The sequence below is a fragment of the Solanum verrucosum genome, unplaced genomic scaffold (assembly GCF_900185275.1).
Source record: "Solanum verrucosum unplaced genomic scaffold, falcon-dt-bn FXZP01000165.1, whole genome shotgun sequence".
NCBI classification, from domain to species: Eukaryota; Viridiplantae; Streptophyta; class Magnoliopsida; order Solanales; family Solanaceae; genus Solanum; species Solanum verrucosum.
Window position 1 is genome coordinate 533,655 of NW_026020340.1, and position 21,107 is coordinate 554,761.

At 34.7% G+C, this 21,107-nt stretch overlaps 1 protein-coding gene across 1 annotated transcript; it reads left to right on the forward strand.

Annotated features, from left to right (window-relative positions):
• The first annotated feature begins 5,519 nt into the window (after window positions 1-5,519).
• On the forward strand, window positions 5,520-20,581 carry LOC125837111 (phosphatidylinositol-3-phosphatase myotubularin-1-like). The gene is made up of 19 exons (XM_049516253.1): window positions 5,520-5,748; window positions 5,899-5,967; window positions 7,754-7,828; window positions 8,644-8,715; window positions 9,010-9,079; window positions 9,175-9,224; window positions 13,693-13,982; window positions 14,076-14,149; window positions 14,226-14,289; window positions 14,440-14,499; window positions 14,802-14,901; window positions 15,267-15,380; window positions 15,657-15,826; window positions 17,413-17,497; window positions 17,778-17,996; window positions 18,171-18,230; window positions 18,353-18,417; window positions 19,007-19,286; window positions 19,627-20,581. Exons 1-19 carry the CDS (start codon window positions 5,629-5,631, stop codon window positions 20,140-20,142), a joined length of 2,553 nt encoding a protein of 850 aa, XP_049372210.1. The 5' UTR covers window positions 5,520-5,628; the 3' UTR covers window positions 20,143-20,581.
• The last annotated feature ends 526 nt before the right edge of the window (window positions 20,582-21,107 follow it).

Genomic DNA, 21,107 nt, shown 5'->3' on the forward strand with positions numbered 1-21,107 from the left:
TGATCGATATTTATGTGAAATTTTGATTAATTTAAATTTGTATTAATAAAATTTATTATGTTTCTCTTCACCGAAATTTTATTCATGATATGTTTTATTTAAGCAGATAATTTATTGGGAATAATATCTCTATTTTTCTAAAACAAGGGTAAGATTATATATACATCATCTTTTTTTTCCTTTTCTTTTTAGACTTTACTTGTGAAATTAATTACAATATTGAGTATATTATATACATTATATGTTGTTGTACTTGGTTTTATACATGTCAGAACATTAGTGTGTAGTTAATTAGTTTAACTATAAACCTTTTACAACTTGTAATCTTAAATATATTATGTTTGATATTTGTGTTGCTATAAAAATATCCATTAATGAAATATATTGAAATACATGATTCTTCTTGGAAGGAACTAATAAGAAATCAAATAAAGTGAAACAGGGCAATTACAAACAACAACAACAATAAATTCACGTGAAATCCAATAAGTGAGGTATAAAAGACAAAGCAATAAATATTTATTTAGTTAAATTACCCTTATTAATAATAATTAATCCCAATTAATGTTATCACTTTGATTTGCTTAATGATAATGGTAAAATTAAAAGGAAAACAAATAATATATTTTATTTGTTTATAATTTAGAATAATGAACAAGCAAAAAAAATTGAGAGTATAATTTAGCTTAAAATATTCTCTTGATCTTTGATGAACCAATAAAAGGCTTTGGCATTATTAATTGTAAAAATGATATTTTAAATTCCCTCCATTTCGTCAAGTGCACATCTAGATGAGAAACATGTGTCTTATTTAATTTTTTAAGGTCAAGATTAACAAATATTATAACCATAGTTAAGTCAACCAATTTTGAAAAACTACTCCCTAAATGCGGTAAGAACAAGATATTTTGATTAAATTTTGATATTCATTGATTTCATTGTATATTTTTTATTTAAATTATTAAAATTTTCTTTTATTCCCAACAAACAAATTTTAAAACATACTTATTTTTCCCCCTTCAAACACAGTACGTAGCCACACTTTCTCCTCTTACTAAAGTGTGGTAATTTTGATATTTCACATTTGTAGTTCTAATAATTTCCCCTTTTTTAAAAGGTTTTTGTCTACATTGATAATTATTCACATCTTTTATTTCGTTTCTCAACATATAAAATATTTCAAGAACATAATTTATTATTACAAAAAATTGTTTAACTGATTCTCATTTTAAATATCGTACAAATCTAATGTTTAAATAAAAAAATATAAAATGAAATCAATAAATATCAAATTTATAGAAAATATCTTGTTCTTACCAATTTAGGAAGTAGTTGTTGGGTTATGAAGGGTGATTATGGCGTCATGCGGAAGCTTACAATTGCAAATAATATGGTTGATAAATTAGACGACACATAAAACTATACTAAAAGATATAATATTATTATTTGATATGACCATTGGTCTACATAATTAAAAACTAATAAAAAACATAAAAACTGTAGAGAGAAAATCTCCCCATAAACAAAACTCTTAGAAAACTACATTGTGGATTATATTGTTATTGTGTTAGAAGAAACAAACCTATATTTATAGAGTCCTAAAACATTTTCTTACTAGAAAAGGAGTCCTAAAAGGAGAGAATAAACCAAATATGAAAGAATATTATATTTTCCTTTCAGGAAAAGTAAAAATATTTATGGTAATGTTTTGTCTTTTCTTTAAGGAAAAATAAATTTTAAATTACGGTAAGAAAATCAGGGCAAAACCCTAACAGTAGTTTCCCAAAATTGGTTTACTTAACTATGGTTATAATATTTGTTAATCTTGACTTTAAAAATTTAAATAAGACACATGTCTCTCATTTAGATGTGCACTTGACGAAATGAAGGGAAGGAGGTAACGGAGGGGGTCCCCCTCATATTCTTTCAATCTCACTAAAGTTGTGGACCAAAATTATTTATTGGATCAAATAAGTGTCCACAACCGGCCAAAATATTTTCAATAAAAAACAAAAAAACAAATAGAAAAAGTCGACAACAACAACAACAACATACCCAGTGAAATCCCACAAAGTGGGGTCTGGGAAGGATAAAGTGTACGCATACCTTACCACTATCTCGTGGAGGTAGAGAGGCTGTTTCCGGAGGACCCTCAGCTCCCAAAAATAAAAATAAAAAGTCAAGATTTTTTTTTTATAATATATATACAAGGTTTTTTGAACATGATAGTGACACCTAATTAAAAGTCAGAAAATTATTTATTTCCAAAAAAATACTATGATTTAAATGTAAGAATAATTGTAGTTCAGATCGTACAAGTACCATTAATTTTTTAATTCTAACATTTAATAACTACATAGACATCATATGAAGTGACCACCATTAACACTTAGGGGTCGTTTGGTTTGAAAATGAGTTATGATGGGATAAATTATGTTGGGATAAGTTATGTTGGGATTAGTTATGATGGGATAAGTTGTGTTGAGATTATTTTTTATTGAGTGTTTGGTTTGTTGTATTCAAAATAATAAATTTTAAGAACAATTTATTTGTTTACAAAAATGCCCTTCATTAATGTAAAAAGTGATATAACAAAAGGGTTGAAAGAGACATTTTTGTCATTTACCTATTTTATCCCGGGATAAGTTATCCCGGGATTACTATACCACCCCAAGAGAGGGATAACTTATCCCGGTATTAATTATTAATCCCGGGATAAGTTATCCCGAACTTGCCAACCAAACAACTAAATAAGCGGTACTATAATTTAATCCCGGGACTATTTGGTATTATCCCTCACACCAAACGACCCCTTACTGTACATGGCTTATTTAATACATTATCATCAACAACAACAACAAAAGCGAGGAACTGATCCAAAATGACTTTTATGATTTGAATAAAAAAATAATTATGTAAAAAATAAACACTTTATTTTTAAAATTTTGACGTGTAAAACACTTTTAAGTTTTTTTTGACATTAAACTATTTTTTTGTTTTTATTTTGATCTGTTCAAACTCTAGTACTCCACTAATTTTTATTGAATAAAGGGGAATTAGTTTGGATTATTCAAGTCAACTACTAAAGAATAGAAAAAACAGATAAGAAGTATCAATCAACAATAATAATTAGTTATTAAAAAATCTTGATTCATGTGTGTTATACCAACAATAATAATTAGTTATTAAATAATAATAGTGGGTAATTTGTCCAGTAATTTGGTAACTACCTAATATAATTATAATTCTAATAATCTATGAGAAAGGAAATAAGATTAATGCATTTCTTATTGTGTGAAGGTGCCTAGCTGGAAATTAAAATTCATATCTTATTCACAACTTAAATATTTAAAATTTATGTATTAAAGAAGTTCAAAAATCGAAAGGAGGTAAATTAATATACGATTTTCTGACAATTGAAGGGTACGAGCAAGGACACATATCTAATAATTTTTGTTTAGATCTTATGATTATACTAAAACTTTACTGAATATGCGAAAATATTTAATTGCAAACTTAATAACTATGATGAAGATCCATGACAAATGAAGGGTAGAGCGGAGGTAAATCTATATAGAATTTTCTATCAAATGAAGAGTGAGTAAGGTGAAGGGAGAATATTATGAAGAGTGAGTAAGGTGAAGGGAGAATATTAATAACGAGTTGAACGGATCTAATAATTTTTGTTTGGTTCTTATATTTATGTTAGAGAAATAATTAAATATACATATATATTATTGCCTACTAATAATTAATGAAGATGAGTTCAATAATAAGAAATTATAAACTTAAAATTATGGCTCCGCATGAACATGAGATTAAAAAGCTTTGCTAATTTGAAAAGATGACCTCAATAATATATAATTTTTTCTCTAGAAAAATTTAATGGAGGTATCTAATAACAACTTGTTTGGATGATTGTTACCTATTCTATTATATACAGTGTTGTTAGTTTAAATATAATACTTATTTCCATTTTATTATATCGTACGTTCAATTCATCATTACGTAATGACAAAAATTTCATTTTGTATCATCTCATCATTACCTCCGCCTTCCTTTTGTCCTTATTTATTGTTTAATAATTTTATTTTATTTTTTATTTTACCTATTTTGAATCAAGAGTTTATCAGAAACAATTTTTCTATCTCTATGATGTAAGGGAACATCTACGTACACTTTACCCTCTCCAAATTTCATTTGTGTGATTATATTGTGTATGCTATTATTATATCCTACCTATTTGTGATTTACTCTATTCCGTTTACTATTTTTCTTATATATTTATTCTTCAAATTACTCATAAACCGATAAAAAATGATACAATCTAGTCAAATATTACATTCATCAAAACAAAACAATACGTATGATACAATACATTATTAAAAATACGGAAAAGGGTCAAAATTGCCCCTGAACTATGCAAAATAGACCACTTATACCCTCCATTACATTTTGGGATCAAAAATACCCCCGCAGTTATCCCGGGAGACCACAAATACCCTCAAGACTTAACATCCCAATTTTTTAGTGACGTGGCAAGTCACATGAGACTAATCCCTCCACCTAAGCATTGCCAACTAAGATTCACTACAAAAGAACTTGACTTTTAGTGGCGACAAAGTCGCCACAAAATCCCAAAATATTGCCACTAAAGGTTATGAGTGATTTTTAGTGGTGACTAAGGCTCCAACAACCATTCGCTAGTAAAACCTATATTTTCAACAAAAAAATATGATAATTAATTTTCGATTGCGACCTAATTTTCTAAAATAAATAACTTGCAATATCCATATTAAAAACATCCAATATTATTACGAAAAATAATCAAAATTACTTCTCGATTCAAATCTCCTACTATATATATATAATGCATCATTGTACATTTTATACATTTACATATGACATAAAAATAAAACATATAGTGTCTTCAAACTTGTACTTAATCGATATCATATTTGGTTTTTTAAAAACAATGAAGAAAAAAACACAAAATTAGAATTTAATGTTAAAACTTTTAGTGACGATTTTCTGGGCTTTTGTGGAGACTGTTGTTGCCGCTAAAGGTCTAGTTCTTTTGTAGTGAATCCTAGTTGGCAACGCTTAGGTGGAAGGATTAGTCCCACGTGGCTTGCCACGTCAACAAAAATTTGAGGTGTTAACTCTTGAGGGTATTTGTGGTCTCTTAGGATAACAACAGGGGCATTTTTTATTCCAAAATGTAACGAAGGGTATAAATGATCTATTTTATATAGTTCGGGGGCAATTTTGACCCTTTTCCGTTAAAAATATGTAAAAATCCTCCCAACAAAGTGTAAAAGATATAAAAAATTTCTAATCCTTTTTCAATATAAAAACAAAAAAAATACAATAGAGAAACTTAAATTCCACGTCAGATGGAGCCCACCTATTTCACAGGTGTCTTTTCCACAAATATTACCCAAAATAAAAATAAAAATATAAAAAAGCAGAAATTCTCTCATTTCTTTTGGTTCACGAGAGATAGCACTCTGTTTTTTTCTTCCATTTTGTTGTTCGAATACAATAAAAAAAAAAAAAAAAAAATCACAACCACCACCGCCGTTCTCGAGTCGCCGCCACCGCCGTTCTCGAGTCGCCGCCACCGCCATGTATCGGAGTCGGTCGGCGCGATCCCCATCACTCCGGGAGCCGGAGACTCGACTCTCTGAGTCCGACAAAATTGAAGGTGCCGGTAGCTGGGATGCCCTTGAATGGACCAAAATCGATGTAAATTTTTTCACTTCTCTTAGGGTTCCATTAATTCAATTCAATTTATAGATTCCGTTTAATGTGTGTTGAATTCTGCTTAGTTTCTTTTTAATTGAATGCGGAATTTGATTTTTTTTCTTTTTTTGTTTGGGTGATTAATACGTGCAGCCTGTTGCGAGGTCGATTCCTACTGGAGTTAAACAGTTTTTGTTGGAAGCCGAGCAAGTTATAGTTGAGGTAACTATATCTGTGTTTTTTATTTGGTGTATCTATGTATGTGTAGTGCATTTTCAATAATTGTGTTCCCAGACAATGAAATCAGGACTCTAGTGATTATTGATGTGTAGTTATAGTACGGAATATGGATGCTTTTTGGAAAGAAATCTGCAGGGAAATAATTAGAGTTGTATTGTTATTTATGGCGTGTGCGCTTCAAGAAAATGTGGATTGAAAGAATAATACTCAAAGTGGAGGTTCTTTGAATCTCAACTTTGAGGAATTGGATTAATATTCACAACATTATGTAATGGATGCTGAAATTAGTTAGTTTAATTGTAATTTGATAAGTAGGTACTGAATTCGGGTATGCTTTTTCACACTTTGTACATATACTGCGAGCATTTTCTGATCATGATTTAAATAATGCCGAGATGCAAGAAAAAAATGAGGTGATGCGAGCTAACCTAAAGAATGCTTGTGGGGAAAACTATTCTCTTTTGCCTTTAAGGGATATAAAATTGGTCTGAACTCTGTTGCATTTGAAGCTTTCTCATTTCTTAACTGCATACAGAATTTATCATATGTAGATGATATGTTGTTTTCTTTGGGGGTGGGGGTTCCATATCGCTCTATGTTACTTATTGTTGAAAAATAAAATCTGGACCTTAGTTGCGAATATAGGGATTTCATCAATTACAGAAAGTTGGCCGGCCTGTACACAACGAGAGTATGTTATACAACCAATGATGGAGCAATTTGGAGATTAACAAGATGTTTGTATGGTTGGCTAGGTGTATGATCTTGGTTAAAAGTTGCCAGTTCACCTAAGTTTTGAGGTACTTAAAAAGGGTTTACTATGGTTAACCAACCACCTTATGAATTGTGAATGTGTCCCTGCGATTTTTGGATAGGATAAAGTAGCGTTGGGAATAGTGTCTTAGCTTTATCTTTTCTGTAGAAGATGTGCATCTCTTTCTAAGGGAACTTAGTTCAAGGGTTATGGTCTTAGAAGCTTTTATTCCCATCCGACATAGGACCTGATCTCCGAACTTTATCTAGAAAAGCTGCCTTTTAACTCTGTAAGAGCCTAACTATTATCCTTTTTCTTTTGCAACTTAGTTATTCAGTTGTCTCTAAAGCTTTTGCACAAGAATGTGATCGAACTAATCTTTCTTCCTTTTTAATTTTGCTGAAATCTTTGACTATTTTAAGCCTTTCAGATTCTTCAGCTGAAGAAATTATTATATTCTAATCATTATCAAGAAAAGAAATTATATTTTAATTGATGTTTCTTGAAGTACATTTAGTCAATTATCTAAAAAAAGTCTACCTTTAGTAAATTATTATAAATCCTCAGGTTGTTGTTTCAAACAAGATGCTGACAGTTTATTTCTGAATTTTCTTTGTTTAGAAGCATTTATTATCTAATGCATAAGATACAAAATATGATTCACCACACATACAGTGCTATTTTTAATATTTTTCCTGATTTATTGGGAATACATGATGCTGGCTCGTGAGGGTCTTAATTTCTTTTTTCATTAGTTTATATGTTGATTTGATTGATAGTTACTGAATATCTTGATTGTTTCTTTCTTATGATCGTTTGGTTATTTATCTCCTCATGTGTTTCGTAATAGGGTTTTATTTAGATCATGAAGATGTATCGCATTGGAACAAATTATTAATAAGTTATTGATAAAAAGACTCTGTACTAAAGCCTCAATCTGATCTAGTGGAGGCTTTCATCAGTTTCTTTTCTCTTCAGTTGACACAGGCCTCAAGGTTAACTGATTTTTTCCAGGGTTATGGGGTAGTTCTTGTCAACACTGATGATGCTGGAACCTTATACGTGACTAATTTTCGCCTCCTATTCTTGGTAAGTAATACTTGCAGTTCTCATATTTTATATCTGATGGTGTATATGGCCTGGTTATGGAAGTTCCCTTTTGTAAATCTATGCCAGTGAAATTGCCCTCTAATAGTGCAAATTCATTTTATATATAATATTATTGGAAACATCCTCTCTACCTTCACAAGGTAGGGGTAAGGTTGCGCGTACACCACCTTCTCCCGACCTCGCTTGTGGGATTACACTAGATATGTTATTGTTTTGTTGTATAATATTGTAATGATTTATAAAGCACTTGGTTTCTGAAGGTCGAATGTCAATCGTGAGAGTCATACTGATGAGGTATTTAGATTGTTAAAATTTGTAAATGCTTTATGTCTTATCTTTTTTTTCGGATGCATGTGCATTGACTTTAAAAAAATGTATTTTATCTTCTTTTTCTCTACAGTGGGACAGCTTACGCGGTGTAGTTTTTTCTTTTTCTTTTGATGAAGTAAAAGATTTTATATTGTAGGCATCAAGAAGATGCAGTAAGTACAAAAGAGGGGTAGAAGTCAGCTTGGTACAAAAAGTGCTAAGCTAGCAAAAGAGCTAACTATCCAATAAGATTGTGATTTGTTGAATGCTCAGATAGTATTTCAACATTCTGTGATTTTGGTGGTAGTTTCAGATTTCCTGCTGGGATCATTGAAAGATCTTTGGTCTCACTCTTAAAATTTGCTTTCTAAACTGCCTTGAGTACTTTAGGCACACATGCTTGGTTACACAATTTTCTTCTCATCTTCTTCTGCTTTCTGCTATTTTGTACTGAATTGAATGTTGTTTCTCTTTGTATTATCTAGAGTGAAGGGTCTAGAGATATCATCACAATTGGCACAATACCGCTGGCAACCATTGAAAAGTTCCAGAAAATTGTAGGTTTGCTTTTGTTTCTTCTTATAATCCAGATATTCAACAGTTAAATTGTATCTCTCTCTTTTTATTTGAGATAAAGGTGGTGTCCGGTCAACTTTTGCGCACTTCGATTAATCTATAACATAATTGTGTTCACTAAAGTTTAGCTAATATGGGAAGAAACCACCTAGCTTTTTTCCCTCTACATAAATTTGAACCTTGGTCTTTCACGGTCCATTCTAGAATCAGTACTATGTAATCCTTTCCTGTGTTGGTCAAGTCTGGCTATAATTCTTTCTTTTCCTGCTAACCAGGCTGTGAAGCTTCCATCAGGTCCACGTCAACCTGAAAAGACTAGATCACAGCGATTGCTTCAGATCATCGGTATGTCATCACATGAAGGCACTGTCTTCATCCTCAGAGAATATGTTATTATAAGATATTCTGATAATGGTAAATTAAATTATGTGTTTTTTCAGGCAAAGATATGAGAATCATCGTCTTTGGTTTTCGTGCTCGAACCAAGCAGGTCAACTCATGAGAACCCATGTGCTGATTTTATCACTTTTTTCGTCTGTATATGCTTTAGGCTTCATTAAGATGCTTTGTTCATTCATTAATATATTTACTTTGTTATCTTCTCTTTGTGGTTGTGGGGGAGGAGGGGGTCCATGAAATTCCCACTGCTTTATGTGTCTCGAACTTGCAGACTGAGTTCTCTATAGTAGCATGAGAGTTTCCAGTTTCTCTTCTTGATTGGGTGGTTTGAGTTTTTGTCCTTTTGAATAAATTTTGTGGACTATTACTGATTAGAGATGTGTATTTCACCAAGTACAATGCCCTGAGAAACTCAGGTTAGACAGAGTGAATTTAGAGATTTTGAAAATATAATGAGTTAGAGATTACAATGGTCAGAAATATCTAGATTCGTTGTACATCTCTAGTTTATTTGGTAGTGTGCGTATAAAACTTGTACTTAAGTAGAAAAACAATAAATAGAAACTTCACTAATTACCAGCAACTTTCCTCATTTAGGAAAAAGTATTTCGTGATGGTCTCCTATACAATGAATCGTCTTTTATGTTATTTGTAACCAATTCAATACGAGTTCTTTCCTCTATTGTCCTTTCAACAGTACCTGGGATTTATAAAATTTAGAGGTACTTATTTAGTGTCCTGTCAATTACTTAATTGTGAAAATAAGTAAATTCTCACCACATTTTGTTGTTCCTTGTTTATGCTTTATCCTTTTACAGTAATGCTTTATATTGTCACATTGAAGTCGCATTCGTTCACTTTACCTTGATTCTTTCCTCAGTGATCTCCATTCCAGAAAAAATAAATAACTCAGGTCTTATGTCTTTGCTTTTTTTCTCCATTCCACCTGATTTTGACATGCAAGAATTTTGTCTCGATACATGCAAAGGTGAAATCTTTTCTGAGATCCTATGCTTATGCGGCTTCAGGTCTTTAGTTCCAGCCGCAGGTACGTGAACGTGTTTGACGTGTCAAGATTCTATCAGCCATGTTAGCACATCATCCCTGTCCCATGTCATGCCCTCTCTGTTACTTGAACAATACAGTTCACTTCATTATTTTAACCATTACATCCACATCACCTGACATGTCAAGTTACAATTCATTATAACTAACTTGTCCTGTGAGAAGTTCTTGTAAGCTGACCCAACCAATCTAGTCAGTGACAGCCAGTAATCATTGCCATGACATCATCATGCCACACCATTGGTCTCTGTCAGGTGACTGGTCAAGTCAGCATCCACATTAGCTGACATGTCAAGTCTATAGTTTACATTAATGTAGCAAGTATTCCATGCCTACCAATATGGCAAGTTAGTCAATTCATCTGGTTACTAATCCACATTACCACTTGTCATTAAGTCACACTAGCATACAAAATCTAGTCAATCAACTACCCGGTGAAATCGGGGGTTTGGGGTGGAGTGCTGGCCAATCATGAGCTCACATGTTCATATGAAGCATGTTGCGGAGATGAGGATGTTGAGATAGATGTGTGGGCATACTAGGAGTGGCAAGATTAGGAATGAGGTTATTTGGGAGAAGGTGGGAGCGGCCTTTGTGGTGGACAAGATGAGGGAAACGAGATTGAGATGGTTTGAGCATGTGTAGAGGATGCGCGTTGATGCCCAGTGAGGAGGTGCAAGAGTTTAGTTGTAGAGGATACGTGGAGGGATAGAGGTACATGAAAAAGTAGTGGGGAGAAGTGAGTAGATAGAACATGGTGCAACTTCATATTACCGAGGACATGACTCTAGATAAGAAGGAGTGAGGTCGCGTATTAGGGTAAAATGTTAGTAGGGGAGAAGTGTTGTCTTGTTGTGTAGGTTTAGGCTTGTTAGTGCCTATCGTAGTATTAGTCGTACCCTTGAAGTTCTTGTCATATGTTGTTTATTGTGTTTCAATTATTGCACTATTTTGTTGTTACTGATTCTTTCTTGTAGTCTTTAGATTGCTTTTCTTATTAACGACTATGCTTTCTTCATTGTTTTTTTCTTTCTTTACCTGGGTTTGATGCACTTGAGCCGAGGATCTTTTGGAAAATGCCTCTTTATCTCCGCGAGGTTGTGGTAAGGTTTGCTCATACTCTACCCTCTCCCCACTTAGTGGGATTTCACTGGGTATGTTGTTGTTGGGGTCTAGGGAGGGTAAGAGTACACAAGCCTTACCAGTACCTCATAAAGGTAGTGAGGTTGTTTTTCAAAGACCCTCAGTTCAAGTACAACAAATTCAGATAATAAAGAAGAAAATAGTGAAGAAAACATAACTAGTAAGAGAAGTTATGCTACAAAAAAAAATAGTGTAGTAATGGAAACAGATGATAGTAGATATCAAAAGCAAGAACTACAAGAGTACGGCTAGTACAACGATAGTCCCCAACAAGCCTAAACTCTAAAAGATCTAGATAACACTCTACTACCTACTAATGTTCTACCCTAATACTCGACCTCCTCCACACCCTCCTATCTAAGATCATATCCTCGTTAATATGTAGTTGCGTCAAGTCCTGTCTAATCACATTTCCCCAATGCCTTTTCAGCTTACCTTTACCTTTTACTGTGCCTACTATATTCAACCTTTCACACTTCGGGGTGTCTGCGTATCTCCTTTTCATAGGTTCAAACCATCTCAATCTCGCTTCCCTTATCTTGTCCACCACGAACGCCACTCCTACCTTACCCCGGATTACCTCATTCCTAATTTTATCGCTCCTAGTATCTCCAGACATCCATCTCAACAACCTCATTTCCGCAACATGCATTTTTTGAACTTGGGAGTTCTTGGCCAACACTCTGCCCTGTACAACATCGTCAGTCTAACCACCATTTTATTGAACTTACATTTAAGTTAAGTTTTGGTGGTGCATTTTTATTACACAAGACTTTAGAGGCAACCCTCCACATCGTATCAATATGATGTATGATATCATAATCGTTGTTCCTACTTCCTTGGATTACAAATTCAACATACTTGAAGTCATCTTTCTTGGGAATAGCCCGTGTGTCAAGCTTCACTTCCATGCCTGCTTCATGCATTGCATCATTGAATTTACACTCCATTTTGGTCCTACTCAACCTAAACCCTTTAGACTCCAGAGTTTGTCTCCACACTTCTAGCCTAGCATTAACTCTACTGCGTGTCTTTCAATCAAGACTATATCAACCACAAATAACATACACTAAATCACCTCGTTTTGAATATACCACGTCAATTCATCTATCACTGAGGCAAACAGGAACGGACTAAGAACTGATCCCTGGTGCAACCTTATCTCAAATGGGAAGTGTTACAAGTCTCCTTCTACCGTTCTAACTCGAGTTTTGGCTCCATCATACATGTCCTTTATTTCCCTTATGTAGGTCACTGGTACACCTCTAGGCATCTCCAGAGGACTCCCCTTGAACTTTGTCGTAGGCTTTTTCAAGGTCAATGAACACCATATGAAAGTCCCTCTTCCTTTTTCGATATTTCTCCATTAATCTCCTCTAAAGATGGATGGCTTCTGTAGTCGATCACATCAACATGATTCCGAACTGGTTCTCGGAAATGGACGCGCCTCCTCACCCTCATCTCTACTACTCTCTCCCAAATTGCACTCCACCTCCATTCTTCGGGCATTTTGCAGTCCTAAAAATGACGTCAAACAAACTAGAATGAATGTGCTTTCCAGGAGCCGGAAGTTAATATTTTTCCATTTTTGATGCATTCTGTTCCTATTTTTGAAGTCTAGTTGTCAAATTCTTTCTGAAGTCCAAGAATCAAGTACATTTTTGGTTAGCTTGGAGCGTTGATATATATGCTTCTAGCTCGAGGGTGTTTAACAGAGTTGTATAGGATGCTGAGATGCTCTAGGTTAATTGTATAGCATGTTTCTAATAGTTGTATTATAATTTTGATAATCATTGAACTGTTTTATATAGGGAACTTTCCCAGTAATTTCCTTGTTTTTAAAACTTCTATCTATAAAATCCTATTGTATGGTCGTAACCAACATTCATTTAAGAGTAATATTTTACAGCATTTACTTGTTGTATATCAATGAATTACTTTTACCAAAAAAGTATACATTCATTACGAGTTTTCTCTTTTTCTCTTGTTTCACAGCAATAATGAGTTACTATTTTAACTTCTTCAGTGATAGCTACATATAGATCTGCTTCAAAATGATGAAATTTATGCAGGATGAAGGGGTATTTGTGGAGTGCCACATCTCATTTGTGTTGGCTTTAGTAGTTGTTAATACCTCCATATATGCTATTTCAATGCCTTGATGCATTGTAAGACAATTATGGTAGTTGAAACTGGACAGTAATCTGAATACTTATATGTTTAGCATAGATCTGTAATAGCCTGTATTCATTAACAAAGTCATGCAGACTCTTTACTTCACAAGCTTGTCCTAACTTCTGCCGAAACAACTGCACACATTTTGCTTACAAGCTTTTCTTATGGTTTCCCAGAGGCGTGCTGTCTATGATGCATTATTACGGTGTACAAGGCCTGCTACTTTATGGGATCTCTATGCATTTGCTGGTGGCCCGTCCAGGTTTAGTAACACAAATCCCAAAGTAAGGCTGTTGAATGAGTATTGCCGACTTCTTGGAATGGGGTTTTATCAAGCTTCTATCCGTGCTATTGAAGATGGGGCATTCACACTCTCAAATGAGTGGTGGCGTATTAGCAGTGTCAACTGTAATTACACAATGTCCAGTACTTATCCATTTGCTTTACTCTTACCGAAGTCCATAAGGTGAGGTTTTGTTTTTTGTTCTGCCATATTTCTTGGGTTAAGTGATTATTATTTTGGTATTTACTTAATGACTTTTTGTTCTGCTTACTTTAGTGATGACAAAGTGGTGCAGGCTAGTGCATTCCGTGCACGGAGTAGGCTTCCATCCATAACATGGTGTGATAGAGGTATGCCTAAATTTAGTTCCTTGCACTCATTTGCCTTGATCTTGTTCGACCATTGCTTATGTTTTGCTGTTCTTAGGAACTGGGGCTGTTCTTGCACGATCTTCTCAACCTCTGGTTGGAATCATGATGAATATGAGAAGGTTATTCAAAATTATATGATTCTTTTTCTTTTATGAATTTTTGTATTCGGTTTGTTCTCCTGAAAAAATAAGTGGGCTGTTAAAGATTTATAGTGGTCTCTGTTTCCTCGAGCTAATTTTAAAAAGAAATTTATTTGTTCTTTTCTGCAGCAATGCTGATGAAAATCTAGTTGCTGCACTCTGTACTCAAATTGCTGGAGAGAAACGAAGGTTTTCCTTTTACTTCTCCCCTTTTTATATCACTTAGTTTCTAGATGTCTTCTTGATTAAATTTTTGTTCTTAAGCCTTACAAGTAAATTTCTTGGTGTGTGGCTAGTTATAGAATTTCTTTCAATTCTTTGCTTGGTCAGGTCATAAAAATACTTCTATTCTTGTTTCTCTTCTTGTTACTGATTCTTTTTAGATAGTTCCCTTTTGATGAATCACTCCTTTCAGATAGCTGCATGTGAAGTTCTACAGCATAGCTGGCTATCTCTTATTAATTGTGTATGTTCTTTATTTGTCTTTGTAGGAAGCTATATATTGCTGATGCAAGGCCGAGGAAAAATGCTTTAGCAAATGGGGCAATGGGAGGTGGATCGGAGTCATCTGCAAACTATTTCCAATCTGAGGTCTGTTTAAGTTTTGAGCTGTCTGGTTATGCTGCTGCTTTCGTCATAATACTCCATGCGTTTCATTATACATGGACACACTTTCTTTTTAGTTTGTCCCCAAAAAGAATGACTTGGTAATTCCTTAACTTTAAGCTTCCCATTTTACCCTTAATGACATGCTCTTATAACCATAGAAATGTCATGGCATGGCATGGCATGGTTAAGACCACACGATCTTAGGGTACTTCAGCTGTGTGTCAAAAATCTTTCTTTGTTTCTTCAACTCCATAACCATTCAAAACCTAAATATATAATGTGACGGAGGAGTATTTTACCCTTTTTTCTCTTGGGACTTATGTTGCTTGATTTACATGCCCTTACAGATTGTTTTCTTTGGCATTGATAATATACATGCAATGAGGGAGAGTCTTGGTCGGCTTAGAGACTATGTAGATACTTATGGAACTACTTCATCAGACGGAATGTCATCTTTTCTGGTATGCCGCTAATTTATCTGGTAATCCCGTTTTTCTTCTCTTATAATGATCTATGCCATCAGTATTTAGTGGCCCAGCCAGAAGCTACCTCATAGGTAAGGAAATAACAAAATTAACGGGGAGTTCTATCCTTCTGCCACAGTAAATTTCTCTCTTCTTTTTGGAGGTGGGGGTGGGGTGGGGTGTGGTTGGGCTTGGTGCCAGAAAGAGAGTGAGCAAAGGCGGGGGGACTGTGATGATAAGCTAATGCTGTCAATTGATTATCTGCTTTTACAGAGGCATGGTGGATGGAGTTGGGGCGGAGGCAATCTCAGCAGTATGTCAGCTTCAGTTTCTACTCTGGGGGACACTGGGTGGTTAATACATGTGCAGACTGTCCTGGCTGGTTCTGCTTGGATTGCTGCACGTGTTGCACTAGAATCAGCTTCAGTGCTTGTTCATTGCAGGTTTCTTCTCTTCTGGACCCATTATTATGGTTATAAACAAGGCAATAAATGTTTAAATGGAGAACATTGTTAAATGCTTGAGTCCCTTCTATTCATGCTTCTGTTGATTCCTCTTTGGATATTTTATCAGTAATATTCTTATTAGTTGGGACTATGTTTTAGTCATGGTACTACGTTAACTTTAGGTTTTATGTTTTCTAAGAGCCTTTTAGTCCTATTTAGCAGAGACCTCCCCTCAGATTTTGCTTCATCACACTGACGTCCCTTGTGGTTTACAATACTACACTTACTTGTTTTAATTTCTCTGTAACAATTCTTTTAACTTATAGGAGTATATTATTAATTTATAAAAATTGTGATATGACTAACTTGCCCTTTGTAATATATACTGTTTTGCTTAATTAATATTATAAATGTCCTTCTGTGAAATAAAAAGCAATACAGTAGCTCTCTTGCAATGGCATTGATGATCTCATAAGAGCTATAGAAATGGGGAGCCGCTGATCACTCGTTCATAGGTTAATCAAGGGTTAAGTTAGTTATTTTATAGCAGAACTTGTGAGATTATTCTACTTTTTATGTGATTAGTATGTATAATATAATGCTTCATACCTTTACCATGTCATGTTTGCCTATTTTTAACAAAATTCTTTCATAGACAGTCCAGAGGCAACACATCATCATCAACTTAATTATGAACACAACAAATTAAAGTAACCGTAAAACTATAATCGATAAGAATATATTGAAGTTCAGTTAATTGGGAATTGTTCGCTTGAGCCTTTCTTCTTGATATATTTTAGTACTTTAGGGTTTTTCTAAAGGGATTTCTTTTGGTTAATGTTTCAGAAAATATTTTTCTGATCCATACAGTTTTTGTAACTTGAATCAAGAAGTGCTGAATTACTTCTTTTCCTTGGTTTAGTTAATCATGTTTGCTTAACTTGGCTGGCTGATATACCTGATGCTATACTGAAAAATGTTCTGTAGTTTTTTTAAGCCTTTTTATCAGTACTAATTCTCTTAATGCTTCTCTCAAAGTATTGGAAGTTACCTATAGCATCTTAACAGGTCAAATCTAATAAATCTAGTTAGTCAAAACATGAGGAGTGGTGACGAGCAAAACTAGTGTTCGGTTAAACCTGCAAACAAAGGTTTTCCACAACTCCTTCATCTGACAAGTGGTTCAACATAAATTGCAGCATGCAATTGTTTTGGCAGTAGCTTTTAGTATGTTTTGTTTAAAATATTTGTGTAGTTCCCTTTTTACTCAAATGGGCAAATGCACATTCATCTGTGGTTTTTATTTGCAAATAACCAAGAAACTTTGCTACCTCATATTTGTTTATCCAACTAGTCATATATGGTATGAAGCTCATGTGTTTTGATCTGTTGAAGTGTGTGACCATCTCATCTAAAAGCTTAAGCTGTTAGAGAGAGCACATTTTTATTATTTAATTATATTCTCAATATGATCTTTCCTTTATTTATTTTTAATTGATTGTGCATCTAAATCTTCATCTGTAAGCATTTGAAGAGAGTCGCTTGCTTTTTTATTGTTTGAATGCTGGAATTTTATTTTGCAGTGATGGATGGGATAGAACATCACAATTGGTCTCACTTGCCAGCTTGCTACTTGACCCATACTATCGCACAATTAGAGGGTTTCAGGTACTGAGACAACTTGTTTGGATCTAATCTGCACATGCTACCTGGTATTTACATTTGTAGCCTTGTTTTTTCTCCTTCTTGGAGCATGAAATACTCCTTCCACATGAAACCACTAAGGTCTGTGTTAATGCTTCAGCTTGTCATTTTACTCCTAATAATGTATTCAGTCTCGCTTCTGTCCTGGGTGTTAGAAGGATTTAACTTTTTAGTGAGGCATTGCTACCCTTGGTTATGTATGGACAGCTTTTCTAAGTTGCCCGAATGAACTATTATTTTCCAGGCACTTGTAGAGAAAGATTGGCTTGCATTTGGTCATCCATTTTCAGATCGTCTGGGAATGCCCACTGTATCTGGAAATGGCAACATGCCGTTTGAATTATCTCGTCAGGCTTCGACTGGGAGTTTACCTTTATCACCCATGCGTCAAGGATCGGGGTCAGCCTCAACCCAAGCTCAAAATACAGCAAATGCGAACCATAGTTCCCCCATTTTTTTGCAGGTACGTCTTTTGGGCGGATAAATCTGCACGGTGCACAGTTCTATCGTTTGTTTGGGTTAATTTCTTGCATTTGACAAAACATCCCCCCAGCCCTGTGCTTCTTCTTCTATTAACCCTTAATTGGTTTCTTTGATTTTTTAGCTCTAACTTGATATACTTGGATGCCCTTTGCAGTGGATTGATTGTGTTTCACAGTTGTTAAGGATGTATCCCTTTGCCTTTGAGTTCTCTTCGGTATGTGTTGCTAAAGGACATGAGAAATCAAATATGAATAAAAATATTATGTTCAAGTAAACTAATAAATTACACCCACCAGAGAAAATAAAGCTTCCCATCTTTCAATTCCAACAATGCAGGCTTTCCTGGTAGATCTTCTGGATTGCATGCTTTCTTGTCGTTTTGGAAACTTTTTGTGCAACAGGTAATCTCATCTTGGAAGTATTTTCTTTTGCACTTTGTACACTGGCTTTTTGTTGAAAAAACAGAAAAACTCGCACTCTGTTAGAAGTTAAGGTGCTTGTTTGGTATATTGATATGAATGAGATCCAGGTCTGATAAAAGGGAATAGAATTAGAGTTAACAACCTGAAGAAGAGGTGTTACAGTTCTGAGGCGTCTGCTGTCTATAATATCCCCCTGGTCATGTTTGATTACATCATATTAGAAGTTAGGTTTCTGCTCAACACAAAAGGGCGTAGTCATTTGTCATGTGTGCTTGACTTATTTAAAAAGAAATTCCTATATGATGGTGCAGGAATGACAACATGAAAAAAAAAAATCCTTTGTAGTATCTCTTTATTTCTTTCTTCATTCATTTTTTTTTGGGTGGGGTCGGGGTGGGTTATTTATACTTTTATGATCAGGATTTACAGATATTAAGCACTGTAAGAAACTTTGCCACCTCAGTGGTTTTGGATTTAGGTTGTTTGAACTCCATCACGGGAAGCTAGGATTTTTCTAAATGTCATTTCCTAGTTTTAGTTCACTTCTTCTGACTTTTATATATTTCAGCGAGAAGGAAAGAGAGCAAGCTGGTATATATGATGCTTGTGGATGCCTGTGGATGCATTTAGCTGGACTAAGGACATCTGAAGGAAGCTCTCATGCACATTACAACCTATTCTATGACCCACTGAAACATAATGGTCCTATACTTCCACCAGCAGCAGCTTTAGCTCCAACTGTGTGGCCTCAGTTTCATCTTCGTTGGGCTTGCCCCTCAGAGGCACAAGGTGGGGAAGTTGAGGCTGAATGCAGGAAGCTGACGAGAAAATTCTCTGAGCTGCAAAGGGTAAACACTTCTTTTTTCTATCTTTTTTTTTTCTTTTTTTTTCCCTTTGTCTTAGGATCCCTGTAATTTTTGTCGTAGGATTGAAGAAAATTCTCTGAGCTGCAAAGGCTTATATGAGTTTCATGAGAAGATTAGCTACTATGAAAAAATAACTTTGCCATACAGTCTAGTATAAGATACATCCAACCTACATAATTGACAAACATAGCTTTCTAGCTTATTTATTTTGTAGCATGTCATTGTCGCTCGACTGTTGCATCTTAATTTTGTCAATGCATGCTAGAACTTGGTGTGTATCCATTACTCCTTCATTAACTGTCTAAAAACAACTTTTACACAGGCCAAAGAATTAGCAGAAACAAGACTTAACGAAGCAAGTGTCACCGTGGAGTCCTTAGCTACAGAGCTGAGAAATGAGAAACTTGCAAGCACCTCTGCCAGGGATGCGGTAAAAAGATCAAGCAAAGAAACTGCAACTATAAAGCGTGCAGTACAATCTTTGGGGTTCAGTGTCTACTTTACAGCAGATGGAGACTGTAATGTAGGCATTGAAAGGAACCCAACCGAAATCCCTCAGCGATCTATCTGCTCAGTTCTTACAAAGGATATAAATGGTACAGTGTCCCACAGTGAGAAAGCAGACCTCTCTGAACCTGTTTCTATGATGGAAGATAATGTTTCTGACAATCCTCTCATCCGAGTTTGTGGATCTCTGTGCCCGATGCACACTAGAGATGGAGAGTGCCAGTTGCCAAATGCTGGTTGTGCTCAGTTTCAGAGCCAATTGGTTGATTTCAAAGCCAACTTTGATGCATTTGATCGGCTTTCGATATATGATAGTTATTTTGGAAGTTAACAAAGATGGTTTCAGGCAAAGCATCAAACTTCATTTATCTGGTCAGATATCTTTGTACAGATGGGAATTAAATGGAGGCAGTAGGTTCAATTTCTATTATTAGCAAAAATTACAACAAACAATTAGACAAGTAGCAGCAGTCAGTACAACAGCATTCAAACATAGTTTCTGTTAGATTGAGATGGCTCAAGAACTGTACATGGAGAACTGATTGAGTTTCTATGCGGATCATCTGAAAGTTTTGACATTGCAGAGGATTGAGAAGATTGGAACTGATATTGTCTGTTTAGGACTGATATTATTTAGACATAATCCAAATGTACATTTTGACATAGGCATTCCTCCTCTGAAGTGTGTCTGTAGGGGTTCTTTCTGCATTCTTGTACATGACAAATAATTATGCGTTCTGAATAAAATGGTTCTGGTGGACATCCTCTAATTGTGTGTGGTGTTGTTCATGTCTGCTTAACAATTGTTCGCTATTATACCGAGGCAGTCTACCCGTTGAATTTACGAACTGATTGTTTCTGCTCTGAGCCATAGGGCTTTTCTACACATATCATACTTGGAAGCTTGAATTTTATCTACTCATGTTCCTTTTGATTGGGAATGTGAAGTGGACCACAAGTATACAAGTAGCAGCATCAAATGAACTGTAACGTTTTGTCGTTCATTTACACAAGTTGTTGAAGTTCACAGCTTGGTTATGTGGTGCAGGAGATGAATCATGTGAAATTTTGGCATCCTATGCTGGAAATTTTGTCTCTGAGCAGGAACCTCATGGTACAATTTGTCTTCTTTGTTGCCAAATGTTTGTTTGAGCTTGTAGCTGGCCATTTTTTCCTTACCACAAACGTGCGTGTAAAGCAAAGGTCATAATGAAATAGATACTTTCTTATTTTCCAGCTAACTGTGAACAAGAGTGAAGGGACCTTAGGAAGGAGGTTACGGAGGTCGAGGATTAG